This window comes from Lathamus discolor, chromosome 4 (assembly GCF_037157495.1).
Source record: "Lathamus discolor isolate bLatDis1 chromosome 4, bLatDis1.hap1, whole genome shotgun sequence".
In the NCBI taxonomy this organism is placed as follows: Eukaryota; Metazoa; Chordata; class Aves; order Psittaciformes; family Psittacidae; genus Lathamus; species Lathamus discolor.
In genome coordinates this window covers 117,249,720-117,265,847 of record NC_088887.1, presented here as the reverse complement: position 1 = coordinate 117,265,847, position 16,128 = coordinate 117,249,720, and the positions used below count along the sequence as shown (strand labels likewise).

Genomic DNA, 16,128 nt, shown 5'->3' with positions numbered 1-16,128 from the left:
CCCCTCGGGTCCGGCCCCGTCTTCTCCCGAGCGCTCTCCGGAGACAGCCGAGCCCGCCCGGCGTTGGCCCCGCCCGGCGCTGGCCCCGCCCCTTCATCGGCCCGCCCCCTCTCGGCACCCGTAGTCGGCGCGGGGGTCGCGCCTGCCCCGCGGTCGGAGGTCGCAGCAAGATGGCGGGTGTGCCGGCCGTGCGCATCAGCATCGAGTCGGCGTGCGAGAAGCAGGTGCAGGAGGTGGGGCTGGATGGCAGCGAGACCTACCTCCAGCCGCTCTCCATGTCCCAGAACCTGGCGCGCCTGGCGCAGCGCATCGACTTCAGCCAGGGCTCTGGCTCCGAGGAGGACGAGCCGGGTTCGGCGGGCCGCGCCTGGGCCGAGCCCGGGGAGGCGGAGGATGAGGAAGGTGAGGGGCGGCGGGCCCAGGGCTCCCGGTCAGTCGGCCCGCGGCCTGAGCTCTGCCGCCGGGCTGTGGCTGATGCTGGCCTGCGGCCCGCTGATGCCTGGACCTGTCGTCTTCCCGTGGGTGCCCGCGATTGGCCGTGGATCATGATATTCGTGATCCAGCAAATCATTGTGGTAGAGGGGAAAAGGGTAGATGCGGGTATCGTGCCGTGAAGTTGTATTTCATCTCTTTATGGTCTCTCTGTGCTTTAGGAACAAGCCTTGCACTGTATGTTTTTAAAGTCTTTTGTTTCCTTTTCTTCTGTTCTGCTTTCAGGGTTGGTCAAGTTTCAGCCGTCCCTCTGGCCTTGGGATTCGGTGAGGAACAACTTGAGAAGCGCCTTGACTGAGATGTGTGTGTTGTATGATGTTCTGAGCATTGTGAAGGATAAAAAATTCATGACTCTAGATCCAGTTGTGCAAGATCCCCTTCCTCCAAAACAGGTATGTTGTACCTAGGTGTATAGCTTGTATGGCTCAATACTGAAGGTTTTATTTCAGAGGGTATTTTTTCATGTATGATGCATACATGGTTTAGTCAAACGTTCCCTGTGTTGTGCTGGCACAGTGCTGTGAGGGTGAGGCTGATTTCAAAAGTGTCTTTGCTGAAACTGTAAGTCCAAATGTGATTTATGGGTGTATAATGCGGGTGTGAAAATAATCCTAAATAAGTTACTGAACATCCAGCAAAAACAGTTACTAGTCACAGGATCATAGAATGGTTTGTGTTGGAAAGGACCTTAAAGAGCATCCAGTTCCAGCCCTCTGCCATGGGCAGGGATGCCTCACACTAGACCATGTCACGCAAGACTCTGTCCAGCCTGGCTCTGAACGCTGCCAGGGATGGAGCGTCCGCAGCTTCTCTGGGCAGCCCATTCCAGTGCCTCACCACCCTTATAGTAAAGAATTCCTTCCTTATGGCTAACCGAAGCCTCCCTTGTTGAAGTTTGAACCCATTATCCCTTGCCCTATTATTATAGTTCTTGGGGAAGAGTCCCTCCCCAGTATTCTTGTAGGCCCCCTTCAGATCCTGGAAGGCTGCTAAGATGTCAGTGTCAATGGGCTTTCACTAACAATAGTTTTTTGAGACTTGAGGTGCGAGCAGCTTATTCTCTCTTTTTTTCTGTGACTAGAATCCTCAGTTTCTACAGTTGATTTCAAAAAAGAAGTCCTTAGCTGGAGCAGCTCAAATCCTGTTGAAAGGTGCAGAAAGATTATCCAAATCAGTAGCAGAGAACCAGGAAAATAAGAGACAAAGAGACTTCAACTCTGAACTGCTGAGACTACGACAACACTGGAAGCTGAGGAAAGTAGGAGACAAAATTCTTGGTGATCTGAGCTACAGAAGTGCAGGTAAAAAAGCAGAACAAGCAGAAGGGTCTTTTGTTTTTCTCTAGAATGGATATTTATACTTTTATGGGTTTTTTTTAACTGGAGAACCAGATAGAATATCTGTAATACTAACATAATTTAAGACAAGTTTATTCTAATCATGAGACAAGGTTGTAAGAGGAGGGAACTTGTTTTATTATCAGGAAAAATCTTGTGCCATCCTCTAGCTAGAAAGTGATTTCAGAGGCTGTGTAGGTTTCTAGGAAATATTGCTTTGCAGAAACAACTCTGTATCAACAATATAGTTGATCAGTTGACAGGTAGACCTTGTAATCTTTGGCTTTTATCTACATTTGGCCTCTAAAGCACTTAAAAAAACATGAGGAGTGTGTTGCATTTTCCTATGAGCAAAGATCATAGAATATGTCGAGTCAGAAGGGACTCATAAGGATCATCACATCTTAGGTAGTCCTGCTGGGACTACCTACATCTAAACCATATGACTGAAGAGTGTCATTGAAGGTAGTAATTTAAATCTGCCCTCTTTCATTTTAAAACCATTCCCCCTTATCCTATCTGTTTGGCCCTTGTTAAAAGTCCAGCTTTCTTGTAGTCCTTTTTAGGCACTGGGAGCTGCGCTAAGCTCTCCCCAGAGCTTTCTCTTCTCAAGGCTGAACAAGTCCAGCTCTCTCAGCCTGTCTCCTTAGCAGAGCTGCTCCAGCCTTCTGAGCATCTTTGTGGCCTCCTCTGGACTTGCTTCAACAGGTCCACATCCTTCTTATTGGGACAGAGGACTGCAGGTGGGGTTTCATGAACTGAGTAGAGGGGTAGAATCACCTCCCTCAATCTGCTGGTCATGATGCAGCCCACCATGTGATTGTCTTGACTGCAAGCGCACACTGCCATCTCATGTTGAGCTTCTTGTCAGCCAACACTACCAAGTCCTTCTCCTCAGGGCTGCTCTCAATCTGTTCTAATCTGTTCTCTGCCCAGCCTGTATTTGTGTTTGGAATTGCCTGGACCCAGGTGTAGGACCTTGCACTTGGCTTGGTTGTACTTCATGAGGTTGCCATCTGCGCCTCTAACAAGCGTGTCGAGGTCCCTCTGGGTGGCATCCCTTCCCTCCAGTATATCAACTGAACCACACAGCTTGGTGTCATCCGCAGACTTGCTGAGGGCGCACTCAATCCCACTGTCCATGTTACCAACAAAGATGTTAAACAGCACTGGTCCGAATACCAAACCATGCTGAATGCCACTTGTCACTGGTCTCCACTTGGACATCAAGCCATTGACCATAACTCTTTTTAAGTGTGACCATCCAGCTAATTCTTTATCTACCAAGTGCTCTTTCCATTGAATCCATATCTCTGAAGCACAACTATGGCGTTTTGGAGACTTAGAAAATACATAGTCTTCCAAAACAGAGGTATGAGCTTCATTGTTTGCAGAAGATGATTTATACAGAGTACCTATGTTCTTGTCTTTCCTTCTTAGGTTCCCTTTTCCTTCATCATGGCACATTTGAGGTGATAAAGAATACTGACATTGACCTGGATAAAAAGATACCTGAGGATTACTGTCCTTTGGATGTTCAAATTCCAAGTGATTTAGAGGGATCAGCCTATATCAAGGTTTGCCAGAGAGACTTTAATAATGTAGTGTGGGTTTTGTTTTGGTCTTTGTGTGCTTGCAACAAAGAACAAACATCAAATACCATTCTCTTTCCACCCAGGTTTCTATTCAGAAACAAGCTCCAGACATTGGTGACCTTGGGACCGTCAACCTCTTTAAAAGACCCATGCTAAAACCAAAACCAGGTATAACTAGCTGTATGTTGTTTTCTGAACATGTTCTCAAGAAATGGGTTTGTGTATGGTGTTTATTTGAAAATCTTAGCATATACCTGAAACAAAATTACTAGGATTGTGTTAAAAGCATTCTGAAGCACCTTTTGATAGACATTGGAAATTAGAGCACAAAATCAAAAGCAAACCGAGGTATTGTCTTTCAGCCAGTTATATCCCATTAGTTCCAACAGAACTGAATGTCTGACTGTTCACTCTTAACTTTGGCCAAAATGTGGAATTTGTTTCTGTGCCTCATTTGTTTTCTCTGGATCTGAAACTCTGCTGGCATTATGTGCACTTGTTACCAGTAGCTCATGTGTCAGGTGAGGATTGAGTCATTTGCTATGTACCCATATTGAAGGCTGTACATTTTTGGGATTAAAATGTCATCCTTTACTCTTTAGGATTGAAAAGAACTGGCAGGGATTTAGTTCACAATGGTCTGTGACACAGATACTTGTGCTGTCTTGACCATAGACAGGATGCTGTACTGTATAGACATTTCATGTGGTATTGAGGGTACAGCATAAAGCTTATGTGCTTACCCAGACCAGAATCTTCCAAGAATTTGGGCCCTATAACTCCTGGCAAAGCATGTACATGCCCTTACCATTATTTGGTGGTTCACTGTAGAGTGAATTTAATAAAGCTAGAAGTATCATTGAAAGTAAATTGCAACTTAAGCAGAGCTCACAAAAGGTCTGGAAATGTAATGGGCAGTTCCAGTTGGGAGCTGCAATTTACAGTATACATACATGTAACACTAATGCATTTTTCCACTCCATTTGGACAGAAGCTACTAACTACCTTACCTTAGCAATTACTCATAGCTACTGAAGTGTCTGGTATCTGAACAAAAAGGTAGCTTTTTCTTACCCTTTCCTTCTACAAACATGGGTTTATATTTTTCAGGCTCTCCCCACTGGCAGACAAAGTTGGAGGCTGCACAGAATGTTCTTTTATGTAAAGAAATCTTTGCCCAGCTCTCACGAGAAGCTGTTCAAATTAAATCCCAGATTCCTCACATTGTTGTGAAAAATCAGATCATCTCTCAGCCTTTCCCAGGTAGGAAACTTTGTGAGACTTCTTAACCTGTTACTTGCTTAAACATGAATTGAAATTCTGATTGATGAGACCTTTTCTAATGCTCTGCTCTTAACGACGACAAAAAAAGGAACCTTGTTTTTTCAAAGGTTTTGAAAAACAGGAATTTCCCAGGATTGGAATTTTGGTTGCTAGTTGTAGAAGCATCCAATTAATGCACTTTGCTTTCTAATTTACTCACATTTTATTGTGTGGAGTTTGGATTGTTTTACTTCGTGATTGGTTTTTGTCAGTAGCACTTAAAAGCTATCAACTGTATTACAGGGAGGGGGTGAGCAGGCAGCTGTGTGGTGCTGGATTTAAACCACAACATGCGTGCACATTGCAGTTTGGAGCTGTGCGTAAATCAGTGCTGCTGGATTGGGTGCAGGTGGAATTTAAGACTTGGGTTAACGGGTCTTCAAAAGAAGAGAGGCCAATACTTTTCAGCGAGGATAATGTAGGCAGCATGAAGGTGGCTCAGAGTTGGCTGGTGAATTCTCTGTTCTTACAAGGGGTACACCATTGATATCATGTAAAGAATATGTTTCTGGAGTGCTTCAAATTTATAGGATGGTAAATCATTCCTTCTTTGGGGAAGGAATAGGGTCCTGAAGACTCTTCTTTTTGTCTGGGGTTGAGTCATAGAAATTGATGTGAAACTTAACTAGTAGTGAGTAGTTGACCTGTCAACACTTCAGTTAGTGGCAAGTCTTACTTGCCTTTGTTGCTGTGCTCTCCAACATCATTCTTTGATTTTCTGATTATGGTGAATGCTGGTTGTAGAAATATTGATTATAATACATGAAGAAAAGTGGTTCTCAGTAGCCTCCTTGAAAATTGTCTGTGTCCTTATTTGTTTTGTTTTTTAATCTGCTTTGTACAGGTTTACAGTTGTCTATTTCTCTGTGTCACTCTTCCAATGACAAAAAGTCACAAAAGTCTGTTTCTGAGAAGCAGAATCCTGATGATCATCTTTATGTTCTGGAACATAATTTGCATCAGCTTATCAGAGAGGTAATGCATTTATGGTCAAGTACTGAAGAGGTTTTGGGCTTTTGTAGTCTTTTACATGGCATGCAGCCCTGTTATAACAATAAGGTGCCACTAGAGGCCAGTCGCTTTCTATCCATTGGTGTGAGGCAACATTCTGTTCAGCTCTAGTGTGTAGAGGTAGTTAGGGAGTTCCAGTTAATGCTTCCATGGTATGCCAGTTCCTTACTTAACCTCAGGCCTGGTGTTCCATTCAGAAAAGCTGTGCAAGGTTTTACCAGTACAGCTCATCAGTTTCCCTTTTTCCTTTGTATCTAATTGGTGCTTGTTGAGTACTTTAAGTGAGCATCTGTTCAGCCCACACTTCTATCAAGGAAGAACAATCAATTACCATAATAACTTCTTTTGAGGTCCACTTCTCTGCTTCAGTGTCTTAGATTCAGAAGGATGTGGGGTAGGAAGCTGAGCTTGCATCTCTTCAGGAAAGGAGCATAATCTCAGATGCAGTTGTGAAACCATGTTCCAGAGAGTGTTCATCTCCTTAGAGGCACAAGTCATGCAGTCATGTGGACTAGTCCAGTGTTCCAGGCACTGAACTGGGTTTCCTGAGCCCAGTGCCCAACTCTGTGAGGTTACTTTCTTAACTTGGAACCAGATGTTAATTTTTTTGTACCCCTTTTTATTTCTAAAATACTTCCTTTATTTTTGTTTGATCATCCTGTCTGTCTTCAGAGATGTGTATGAGGCAGACTTACCAGTAGGAGCTACTGCCATACTACCAAATCTTTGTTAGCTAGCGCATGTTTTAAAAAATCACTTCCCATAAGGTTTGAAAGAGATGCATAGACAGGGGAGGCAAAGTATGAGTGGAAAGCTGCTTTAAAGTGCTGTCAAATTTATAAAGTAAAAAAGTTGCACTTTTGGAAAGTATGTATATGTAAAACACCTGATGTGAAGCACCATAGTATAGTATATATATTACTTCTTGCAGATACATCATTTGGGCACTTGCTTTTATAACGTTTTTCGTTTGTTGCAGTGTCACAAGCAAACCCTGAGCTCAACAGTGATGCCACATCCAGCTAGTGCACCTTTTGGCCATAAGAGAATGAGACTTGCAGGACCCCAGGCTTTTGATAAAAATGATATCAGTTCTTTACAGTCAAATGAAGGCCTTCTGGAAAAGATAATAAAGCAGGCAAAGCACATCTTTCTGAGACGCAGGTAGGTCACAAGCTGTTCTTGTTACAATTAAATGTACCATTATGTAGAATACAATTGATCTTTTTTTCAGTGTTCTTAGAACTAGCAGCTACTTCCTTCACTGTTAAAATAGTCTGTTGTTAAGTACTAAGAACCAATAACACATCAGGAAATATGAGCAGTAAGCAGCTGGCTAGTATAAAAGAAAAGAAATGGGGTTTCTTAGAGATCTCTGTGACAGCTCTGACAGCTGCTGATAATTGTCCCCACTTTTTGGAAGCTGCATAAATCTTTTGTAGTATTCTTTCCTGTGCAATAGCTCATTCTAAGTAATGAGCTTCAATACTGCTGCTGAGAGTATGTGACATGTACCGAGTAAACAGGTGCTCCATTAGCACCAAAGTGGTGCTGAAGTAGAACTTTGTTTCACATGGTTTATTAAATTTCCCTTTTTATCTTTTTGGTGTGCCACCAAAAGTAAACCTAAGAAATTAATAACCTCCTCACTTCCTTTAATCCAGATAAGAGCTCAAGATGTCTAGATTACTGTACGTGATCATGTCTTTATTTTCTAGAACTGCTCGAACCATAGACAGTCTGGCCAGTCGTATTGAGGATCCCCAGATTCAGGCCCACTGGTCCAATATAAATGATGTTTATGAATCCAGTGTTAAAGTTCTTATAACGTCTCAAGGATACGAACAGATATGCAAGTATGTATGAAAGTGCCTGTCTTTCTAGTTGTAGAAGCATGCATCAGTGTCAGAGTGTGTTCAAGTTGGGTTTTACAGCTTTAGAGTCTCTTCAGGCAGACAAGTAGGATCCCCTTATTTCTGTGTGAGTGTTTGGTTTTGAGTTGTGGGGGAACAGCCACCCTAAGAAAATCTTCATCCGTTTTAAACTTTAATGAAGAAACTTAAGTCGTTAACCAGCACATTCCGCTTTCAAAGAAGGAATCGAAAGTGAAACTGGCTGTTTAAGGGAGGGGGGGTTGCTTTGTGTGGAGGTAGATGAATATACAGTATCCTTGTATGTGCTGGATTCTGAACTTACAGTCTGGTCATGGATGGCTAGTCAGTGCTCAGTCCTAGCTCTGTTGCATAGGTACTGAAATGTGGAACTTATGTAATTCATCCCCTTAGTTACACACCATGTCTTCAGAGTAAGAGATTTCATATGCCAGAAGTGAATGCATGCTGACCAGCAGTGAATGATCCAATGTGTTCACAGTGGATGACCCAGCTGTTCAAATTACTTTTTCTACTTTGAGATTTTCTACTTTGACCCAGCTGTTTTTATTACTTTTCTATAGTCCTCTCTGGCTGTGTACACACTGTGGAGCAGACTGTGGTCATTGGTGCGATTTGCAGTCTTACTTCCAGAGTACCTGTGCTGCCCGAGTCTTGGCTGTAGGTTATAACAAGCCCCAAGTACACACCATTTTCCTCCCCTGCAAGGAAACTTGAGCACAGTGCCAGGCAGGAGCTGTGAGGTACCTCAGGAGGTTCCTTGACCTAAGCAAGCAGTGGGCCAGGTCTGGGAACACACCACAGAAGATGTTCCCTGCAGTAGAGGGAGCTGTCATGAGGGGTGAAACTGAAATACTTGGAGTTGCAGTCTTATTCCATAGGCTTTGCACTATCCTCATCTTAGAGTTGTCAGGAGGAGCTCTGTGCTCTTAGTTTCCTGTTTTCTGAAGGAAATGTAATGCATTTTGAACAAACATGCATCTTGTCTTCAAAGATCCATTCAACTACAGCTGAACATAGGAGTTGAACAAATCAGAGTTGTGCACAGAGATGGAAGAGTTATTACCCTATCCCATCAAGAGCAGGAACTGCAGGATTTCCTTTTATCTCAGGTAAATTCATAGACATTCTTCTTCCCTTCTTGTAATGTTCGGGAAACAGAAGAAGTTAGAATCTTACCTTTATCTGTGTAGAAAAACTTTATTTAAAGACAGTGGAAGTAGGAAGGTGAGTGAATTTTTCAGTATGTTTGTATAGAGTCTTTAGCAACTGAAACTAAAATACAATGCCAGGTTTTACTAAGGTCAGTAGTAATAATAATTTTTCTCCTCCCATTTGAAATACGTTTCTTTATGCTATTCATCATGGGAACACTTAAGATTTTTGCTTACTTCAGAACAAGTCAGTGAGAGTCATAGTAGACAATAAGGTACTCAATATATGAAACTTACTGCAACCAAGACCTGTCTAGAGATCTTAATGAGCCCACAATTACTGTGGTTTCAGCATTGTCTTGTTAATGTTCACTTTGCATCAGCCATTACTAAATCAGCTGATATTTGAATGAACTGTGTTTTCTTAATTGCTTAGAGCAAGGTGCTGGTTTTAGTCAGAAGTGACAGTGTCCCTACTATGCATTATAAATAGTCAAAGTACAGGTCTTTAATAACAGTGGTTGGCCTGTTGCAGTTAGTGAAACTCCACGACACAGAAAACAAGTTGAAACAGATTCTGGTGAAGGTATCTTTTTTTGGTCAAGTGTTTTCAGACTTGTTCACAGAGAAGTGCTGAACAGTGCTAGCTATTTCTTTGTTACAAGCGTTAAGTCATGATACAGAAAAATGTTAGCATTTAAACTTCTAAGCTGTTAAAGCTCAATGCTTGCAGTTGAGCATTAGTGAGAATAATCATGTACCTGAGAACCACAGCTTTTCTTTCCCAGAGTGTGCTGTGAGAATAATCTCACATCTTTTATATATTTTTCCAGCAGATGTCTCATTTCCATTCAAAGAAAAAATTATTTCCAAGCCCTGTTTGTATCACTTGTATTAGTTATCGAGACCTAAATAAAGGCTTTTGTAACTTGAAAGTAATACTTAAGTAAATTGCAGAAGCCCATATAGCTGTGAAAGATTCATCTGACTGCATAGTGTGCTTAATACAGTGGTCTTCTCTGTGTGCAGAAGAAAAGAAGTTTGGTAAAACCAGGAAGCAATTATTTCTGTGGTGTGCAAATACTGACCAGAAGATGAACTTCTTGTTACCTTTCAGATGTCACAGCACCAGGTCCATGCAGTTCAGCAACTTGCGAAAGTTATGGGATGGCACGTGCTGAGTTTCAGTAATCATGTTGGTCTGGGGCCGGTGGAGAGCATTGGCAATGCATCAGCAATAACTGTAGCATCACCGAATGGAGACTATGCCATTTCAGGTAGTGCCTTCTCTTGCAAATGTATGGAAAATCTTAACATTAAGTGAATTCTACAGGGTTTGTATATCTCTTTCTGAGAGTCTCTAGAATTCCATTGAATAATGTAAATTTATAGCAAAATATTCTAGAAACAATCTCTTTTGTGTATGCAGTTGACACCTAAATAGAATCAGTACTTTGCTCAGTAACCTGTGCAATATAAACCTGATTTAGTTTACAAAGGGTTGAAACTATTTCTTAGAATTAGCATTGAAAAGCCAAATTACAGAAACCATCAAGATCATGAGAGAAAGGAACAAGGCAGACAATGCCATCACAACTGTGGACTTAATGAAAACAAATTTTGGTCTCTTCAGGGATCTTCTTGGAAGAATACTATGGAATACCATCCTATGGGATGGAAAGAAAAGGGGTCTGAGAGAGTTGGTTCTTTTTTTTTTTTTCCTGAGTATCACCTCTTTCAAGTTCAAGAATGGTCATTTCTTTGTGCAGGAAGTTGTGCAAAGGTGACCAAAGATCTGTGTGTATGAACAGGGAGCTCATAACTAAATTCATGACATAAAAAGGAAGCTGGAAGTGATTATAAGCAGGACCAGTTGATCTGAAAGATAGACTGTCCAAACATGCATTGATGTGGATAGGAAAGCTAAAGCCCATCTGGAGTTGAATCTGGTGGGGGATGTACAGGGCAACAAGAACTTCAACAGGCAGGTCAGCAGCCAAAGGAAGACTAGGGGAAATATGGGCCTGCTGGTAAATGGGGAGGAGACCTGGTGGCACAGGACATGGAGAAGGCCAAGGTACACAATGTCTTCTTTGCTTTTGTCTTAAGACTGGCCTTCAGGCATCCCAGGTCCCTTGAGACCCATGGGAAATTTTGGAGAAAAGAGGGCATACACAAGTTCATGGGACCAGGTCGGATGTATGCATGAGTGCTGAGGGATGCGACTTATGTCACTGTAAGGCCTTTCTTGATGACCTCTGAAAAAGGTCATGGTGATCAGGAATGATTCCCAAGGACTGGAAGAAGGTAGGTGTCACATCCTGTATTTAAGAAGGAGAATCTGGGGAACTAGTCTGGTCAGCCTCACTGCGATTACTAGGGAGATGTGGCAAAAGCCAGTCCCATGAGCAGTTTACAAACTATTAAGGAAAAGGTGATGATAATGATGGGGAGTAATCACCATTGATTTATGAAGGAGAAATTATGTTCAGTCAGCCTGATAGTCATCTCTGTGGAAGGTTGGCTTGCTAAGTGAGGGAAGAGCTAAGTGTTATCTCCCTAACAGCTTATTTAAAACACAAACACAGACACACACCACCACCCAACATCACAGCACAAAACCCCATCCAAGCCAAGAGAGCACCACCACCCTACACCAGTCTTGCGGAATTTTGTGATTAAAAGCAACAACTATACTGAGTGACTCCATCGCTGTTCAGTTGATGTAAATCCACTAGAAACAGTATCTTTTTGGTCACGGTTTTCAACAGAATGGTGGGAATACATCCAAGGTAAGATTTGTTCAAAAAGCCATTTGCCCTTCCTGGCATCACTAGGGAAAAATAAACGCGTTTGTAAGCTGTATGTGTGTGGGGGTTATGTCAAATGTTTCTCTGGTGTGCTCTAACCAGAACGTGCAGTGCTAAAGCAGCAAAATTATAGAGAAATGGGAGACCAGAAGGAGAAAATTCAAAGAGAAAACATTAATAATAAAAGGTAATTTCCCTAATTTCCCTTGTTTGCTTTCAGCATGTTTGGAATTAAGTAGGAGTAATGTATAGCATACATGAGGAAGGATGTTTAATATGAGGAATTCTTACAGTATAAAAGTGCTCGTACAATCTCTGTTCATTACAGTGCGTAATGGCCCAGAAAGTGGCAGCAAAGTTATGGTTCAGTTTCCACGGAGTCAGTGCAAGGATCTTCCCAAAGGCGATGTGCTGCAAGACAACAAGTGGAATCATCTTCGAGGGCCCTTCAAGGAAGTACAGTGGAATAAAATGGAAGGGCGGAACTTTGTCTATAAAATGGAACTCCTCATGGCTGCCCTAACTCCGTGTTAATAATCCATCTGCCTCTCCCTGCGGCTTGGAATCATCACTGAGCTGCGTACAATCACTGCTGAGCAGCAAAGGGAAATGGGAGCTGTAACACAATGCAAGAAGGCAAACCCAAATGTTATTTCCTGTACAGATATGTTCATTGTGCTGTTTCTAATAAAACTTTTTTTTCAATGACGTCTAAAATAAACTTCTGGGAAGGTTCCTTTCAGCTCTTTCTTTGCAGGTTGCTCTATCTAAAGTAGCAGAGCTGAGTCACTGGTATATTTTTCTTTGATTAAATCAGTTCAGTAGTTCTTTGCTATATGAAAGGTGCCTGCTCAGAGTCATTCCCTTCCCTCTCATGCTCCTACTTTTCTCAATAGATCTTTGTAAGTATTACTGAGAGATGAAAATTACTAGAATGGAATTGTGCTATTGCGAAGCCTTTTAATGGCTGGGACCACAAGGAATGGCTGTCCTGGGGGAAGCTAATGGATTCATTTGATGAGAAGTGGGACGGCAGAGGAGAAACAGAGCTCTCTTGTCAAGAATTAAGGCTAGAGGAAGCTCAAGGAACTGTCTTCACTGGGTGACATTCTTGAGCTGGAGTTTGAACATCGATGTGGCTTCTGGGTGATCCATTTCTTTTTTGAGAGATTTGGTGGCAATTCTTGAGAGTGCCACGAAGTCGCAGCTTTTGGCAAACATCTTTCTGATGGCTACAGGTGAGCCTGTGTGATAGCTGGTTACTTTGCTCGTGTTTTCTGTCCTTGTTCTTTACAGGTATGTAGAGGAAAGGGTCTTACTCTGCTTGCACGATTCTGACAATTGGAGTTTGGGGGTGACGTTTCTAAATTCATGTCTGGATAGCAGGTAACTGATGCAGTAGACATTGCATCCCCACGAACTGGTTGGTTTGCTTGTTCGGGTTTTTTTCCTGCACTGTCATTTATTATCGTCCAGGGGAACAATAATATCCTGAAGATCAGCTCTTTTGAGTTCTTCGAAAATAAAAGTAGTCACATTTTTGTCTCTCTTGATTGTGCTTGTAGCCTTCTTGAAGCTTCTAGTAAGGTATTGCACAAAGCTTTTGATGGTTAATTGCTAAAGATCTTTTCGAAACCTGTCTGTATGAACTGGTTCAGACTTACGTCCATATTATGCGTTATGAAGTATGCGTAAATATATATACGAAAGAACATTTCACACACAGAACATGTTTGCATTGAACATCATACTTTGCGACAGTTGTTATTTTGCTTTGTTCTTGAGCAATAGAGTAGTAGTAGGAAACAATATATTAAGCAACTGCGTGTGGCAAGCTGCTGCACAGTGTCTATCCAAAGCAGTTATTGTGCTACTGGTGGTGTTTGCCACTGTGGAGTGTCTTGTTTCAGATCCTTGAAGTACTTGCTGCTGTGTGACTGAGCTATGAGAGAGAAAGGGTTTTCCTTTCAGGTTTTGATGAGTTTCTCAAGACATCTTATAGAAAATGAAAAAGTGCTTGTTGAAAATACCGTTTATTGTCTTGAAAGATGGATGAATCTCTCACACAACCCCTGTGATGCCAGGTCTCATATTGCTTGAGTAGCCTATGATTACAGGTGGAGAGGGGGCTCTCTGACGAACAGTTCAGCCAGCAGCCTGATGCATCTGTTCATGCATCTGATTATAAGAGGCTCTTTGGACTTGACAACACAATAAATCTTCTCTTACTAATAATTAGAAGATGAGTGTATGAAACTTAAATGTGTCTTTGCACTTCACTGTTCTTAACCTAATTGACAGGTCTGCATATAGTGATAGCCTTCTCTTCAAACAAGCTCTTCATTACCAAGCAATAGGATCACTTTGGGGCTATTAGAATCTCTTACTTGCAGGATTTGCCTCCTGAAAAGAAGCAATGGATGCAAGAGGACTTGTGTTGCAGAAGTGCAAGCACTGAACATTAACAGTGAAGACATTTGTCAGGGTTTCCAGGCCTAGATGAAAAATAAATAAAGAGTTATTAGGGACCTGGAGAGTCTGTCTTTTAGTGTTGAAAACACTGGGATTCCAAGTTTTGGAATGGAAAATGGACTGATGAGGCTTCTAACAGAGGGACAGTCTTGAAATGCTTGGTAGTACATCTTCGAACATGAAATGAAGACATTAGTGGATGATTAAGACCTTTGAACTTGATTGCCAAAGCAATCTTGTGAACTTTGACATCTCTTTAATTAACATTTAAAAACAAAATGTCTTAATCCCTTTGATCATTTGGAATGCTCTAAATATTAAGTTTGCTGCTGTTCTGCATAGAGTTTACAAGTGAAGTAAGAATAGCTATTAGTTTCTAAACTTCCATTGTAACAGCTTGCCATAAGACTTTCAAGACTTCAGGTACCTCCAGTGTAGCAAGAAACTGCTGCAGACACCTTATTCTCATTGTATGTTAAATATTACTGACATTAATAACGCATATGCACAAACATCAGTTTCAGAAAATGGGAGTATTTTATAAGTGATCCTACCTACATAGTAAGCATGCTAAATTCTGGGTAAAATCTGTGGGTGAGGAATTGCCTATAGGAAAGCAGTACACAGGCTAACTGCACTGTGTGTCCTCACTGAATATTACTTAAATGCCTGTTGTTCATCTAGGCTATTACTACCTAAAATTGAGGTTGGCACCAGTGTCAGTAGCCAAGGGTGGGCACCTGAAGTTATATCCTTAGCTAAGCTGAAAGAGGTAGAACAACGGTGCTAGTGGGTAACCTCTCCCTGCTCTTAGTGTATCTTCACAATTGAAGATTTTTAAATGGTCATTTCCTACTTTGATGCCAGCTTTCAAATTTGGGGGTTTAAAAGTGATCTCTCCAATTCCAGCAATGCATTCAAATGGTCATTCATGTCTCTATGCATTTTCTGGCTTTGCCTTTGCCAGTTGCACTATTCAAGTCAGCATTAGCAGATAGTAATGGTATTACATGTAAGCTGTACTTTGGATGCTTTCTAAATAAGTCTAGCAGAGCACCTGCTACATCCTGAGCTTAATGAATAACTTCATGTGCTAACAGTGATTTAAAAAATGTAGATAAACAGAAAAAATACTAATGTTTTCCATATGCTATATGGATACTTCACAAGTACTTCAAGCTTAGTGATTGAAACAGATGCACTTGCAACTTTTGTGTTGTCAAAGCTCCATTCAAAGATGCAGAAGTTCAGTAGCACATACAGTGAGGAATTAGAGCAAGCTGCTACTTTGTCAAGCTGTGCTGTAGCCTTCTGTTCTTTGATTTCCCACCTTTTGTGACCTGCTCTCAAACAGGAAGGATGCAGGAAGCAGCAACCAGCTGAATCTGGTACCTGAATTTATGAGTGGGTGAGAGGCCCTTTGTACTACAAAAGGCCAGTTAATCCAGGGACTTCTTTTCCAAGGTACTGTGTACAGAGTGCTTTGGACAAAGCCTGTTTGGTGCCTCCCTCCATCATTATGCACTTGGTGAGAAATTCTCTGGCTTTCCATATCTAACCCTTAGTACCTCCGCATTATAGTCCCTGCCTAGAGGGGAACCTCTGTCAGCCTGCCCTGTGAAAGGTTTGCAGACAAGGGAGCTGAAGCGTGAGAGGCAGTAGCAGCAGTTTGGCTCAAGCAGCCGTTGGCAATCACACTAGTCCGTGGTCTCTTACGTTTTCGAGGTTTATTTCACACTGCAAAATTCTTCTCATTACAAAAGCAAACCAGGATAACTTGGAGCTCGGTCAGGTCAGTGCTTTCCAAACGTTATTCCAGCCAGCAGATCTGCAGGTGGAGAATGTAAGTGCAATATGCAGATTCAAGAAGACGTTAGTTCAATCACTTCATGTTTTCTTACAACGTAGGAAAGCAAAGGCGGCTTCTCAAGAAGAGCAGCTTCAGAACTCTGTTTGTAAATAGCAAATCTCTAAGTAATGCTGTATCCTTTTTTCTTCCCAGATAGAGTATTTGACAGTAGGTTTGCAAAGGGCTTGACATC

General features: G+C 42.0%; 1 protein-coding gene across 3 annotated transcripts; it reads left to right on the top strand.

The window, feature by feature from the left end:
• The first annotated feature begins 120 nt into the window (after nt 1–120).
• On the top strand, nt 121–12,356 carry MED17 (mediator complex subunit 17). Of its 3 annotated transcripts, XR_010612487.1 has the most exons (13): nt 121–402; nt 718–884; nt 1,574–1,793; nt 3,270–3,406; nt 3,508–3,592; nt 4,535–4,687; nt 5,592–5,722; nt 6,738–6,922; nt 7,477–7,614; nt 8,645–8,762; nt 9,922–10,081; nt 10,914–11,801; nt 11,943–12,028. XR_010612487.1 is itself a non-coding variant. In XM_065678760.1 (12 exons), exons 1-12 carry the CDS (start codon nt 171–173, stop codon nt 11,018–11,020), a joined length of 1,833 nt encoding a protein of 610 aa, XP_065534832.1. In that variant the 5' UTR covers nt 121–170; the 3' UTR covers nt 11,021–12,030. The 3 variants fall into 3 exon arrangements, 2 of the variants coding, with proteins under 2 accessions (XP_065534832.1, XP_065534831.1); XM_065678760.1 differs by having other exon boundaries at nt 10,914–12,030; XM_065678759.1 differs by lacking the exon at nt 10,914–11,801 and having other exon boundaries at nt 123–402; nt 11,943–12,356.
• The last annotated feature ends 3,772 nt before the right edge of the window (nt 12,357–16,128 follow it).

Coding starts and splice junctions, on each gene's coding strand:
- MED17 (XM_065678759.1), top strand. CDS start 171: ATGGCGGGTGTGCCGGCCGTGCGCATCAGCATCGAGTCGGCGTGCGAG. Junction 3,407..3,507: donor AGGGATCAGCCTATATCAAG/GTTTGCCAGAGA, acceptor CTTTCCACCCAG/GTTTCTATTCAGAAACAAGC. Junction 10,082..11,942: donor TGGAGACTATGCCATTTCAG/GTAGTGCCTTCT, acceptor TGTTCATTACAG/TGCGTAATGGCCCAGAAAGT.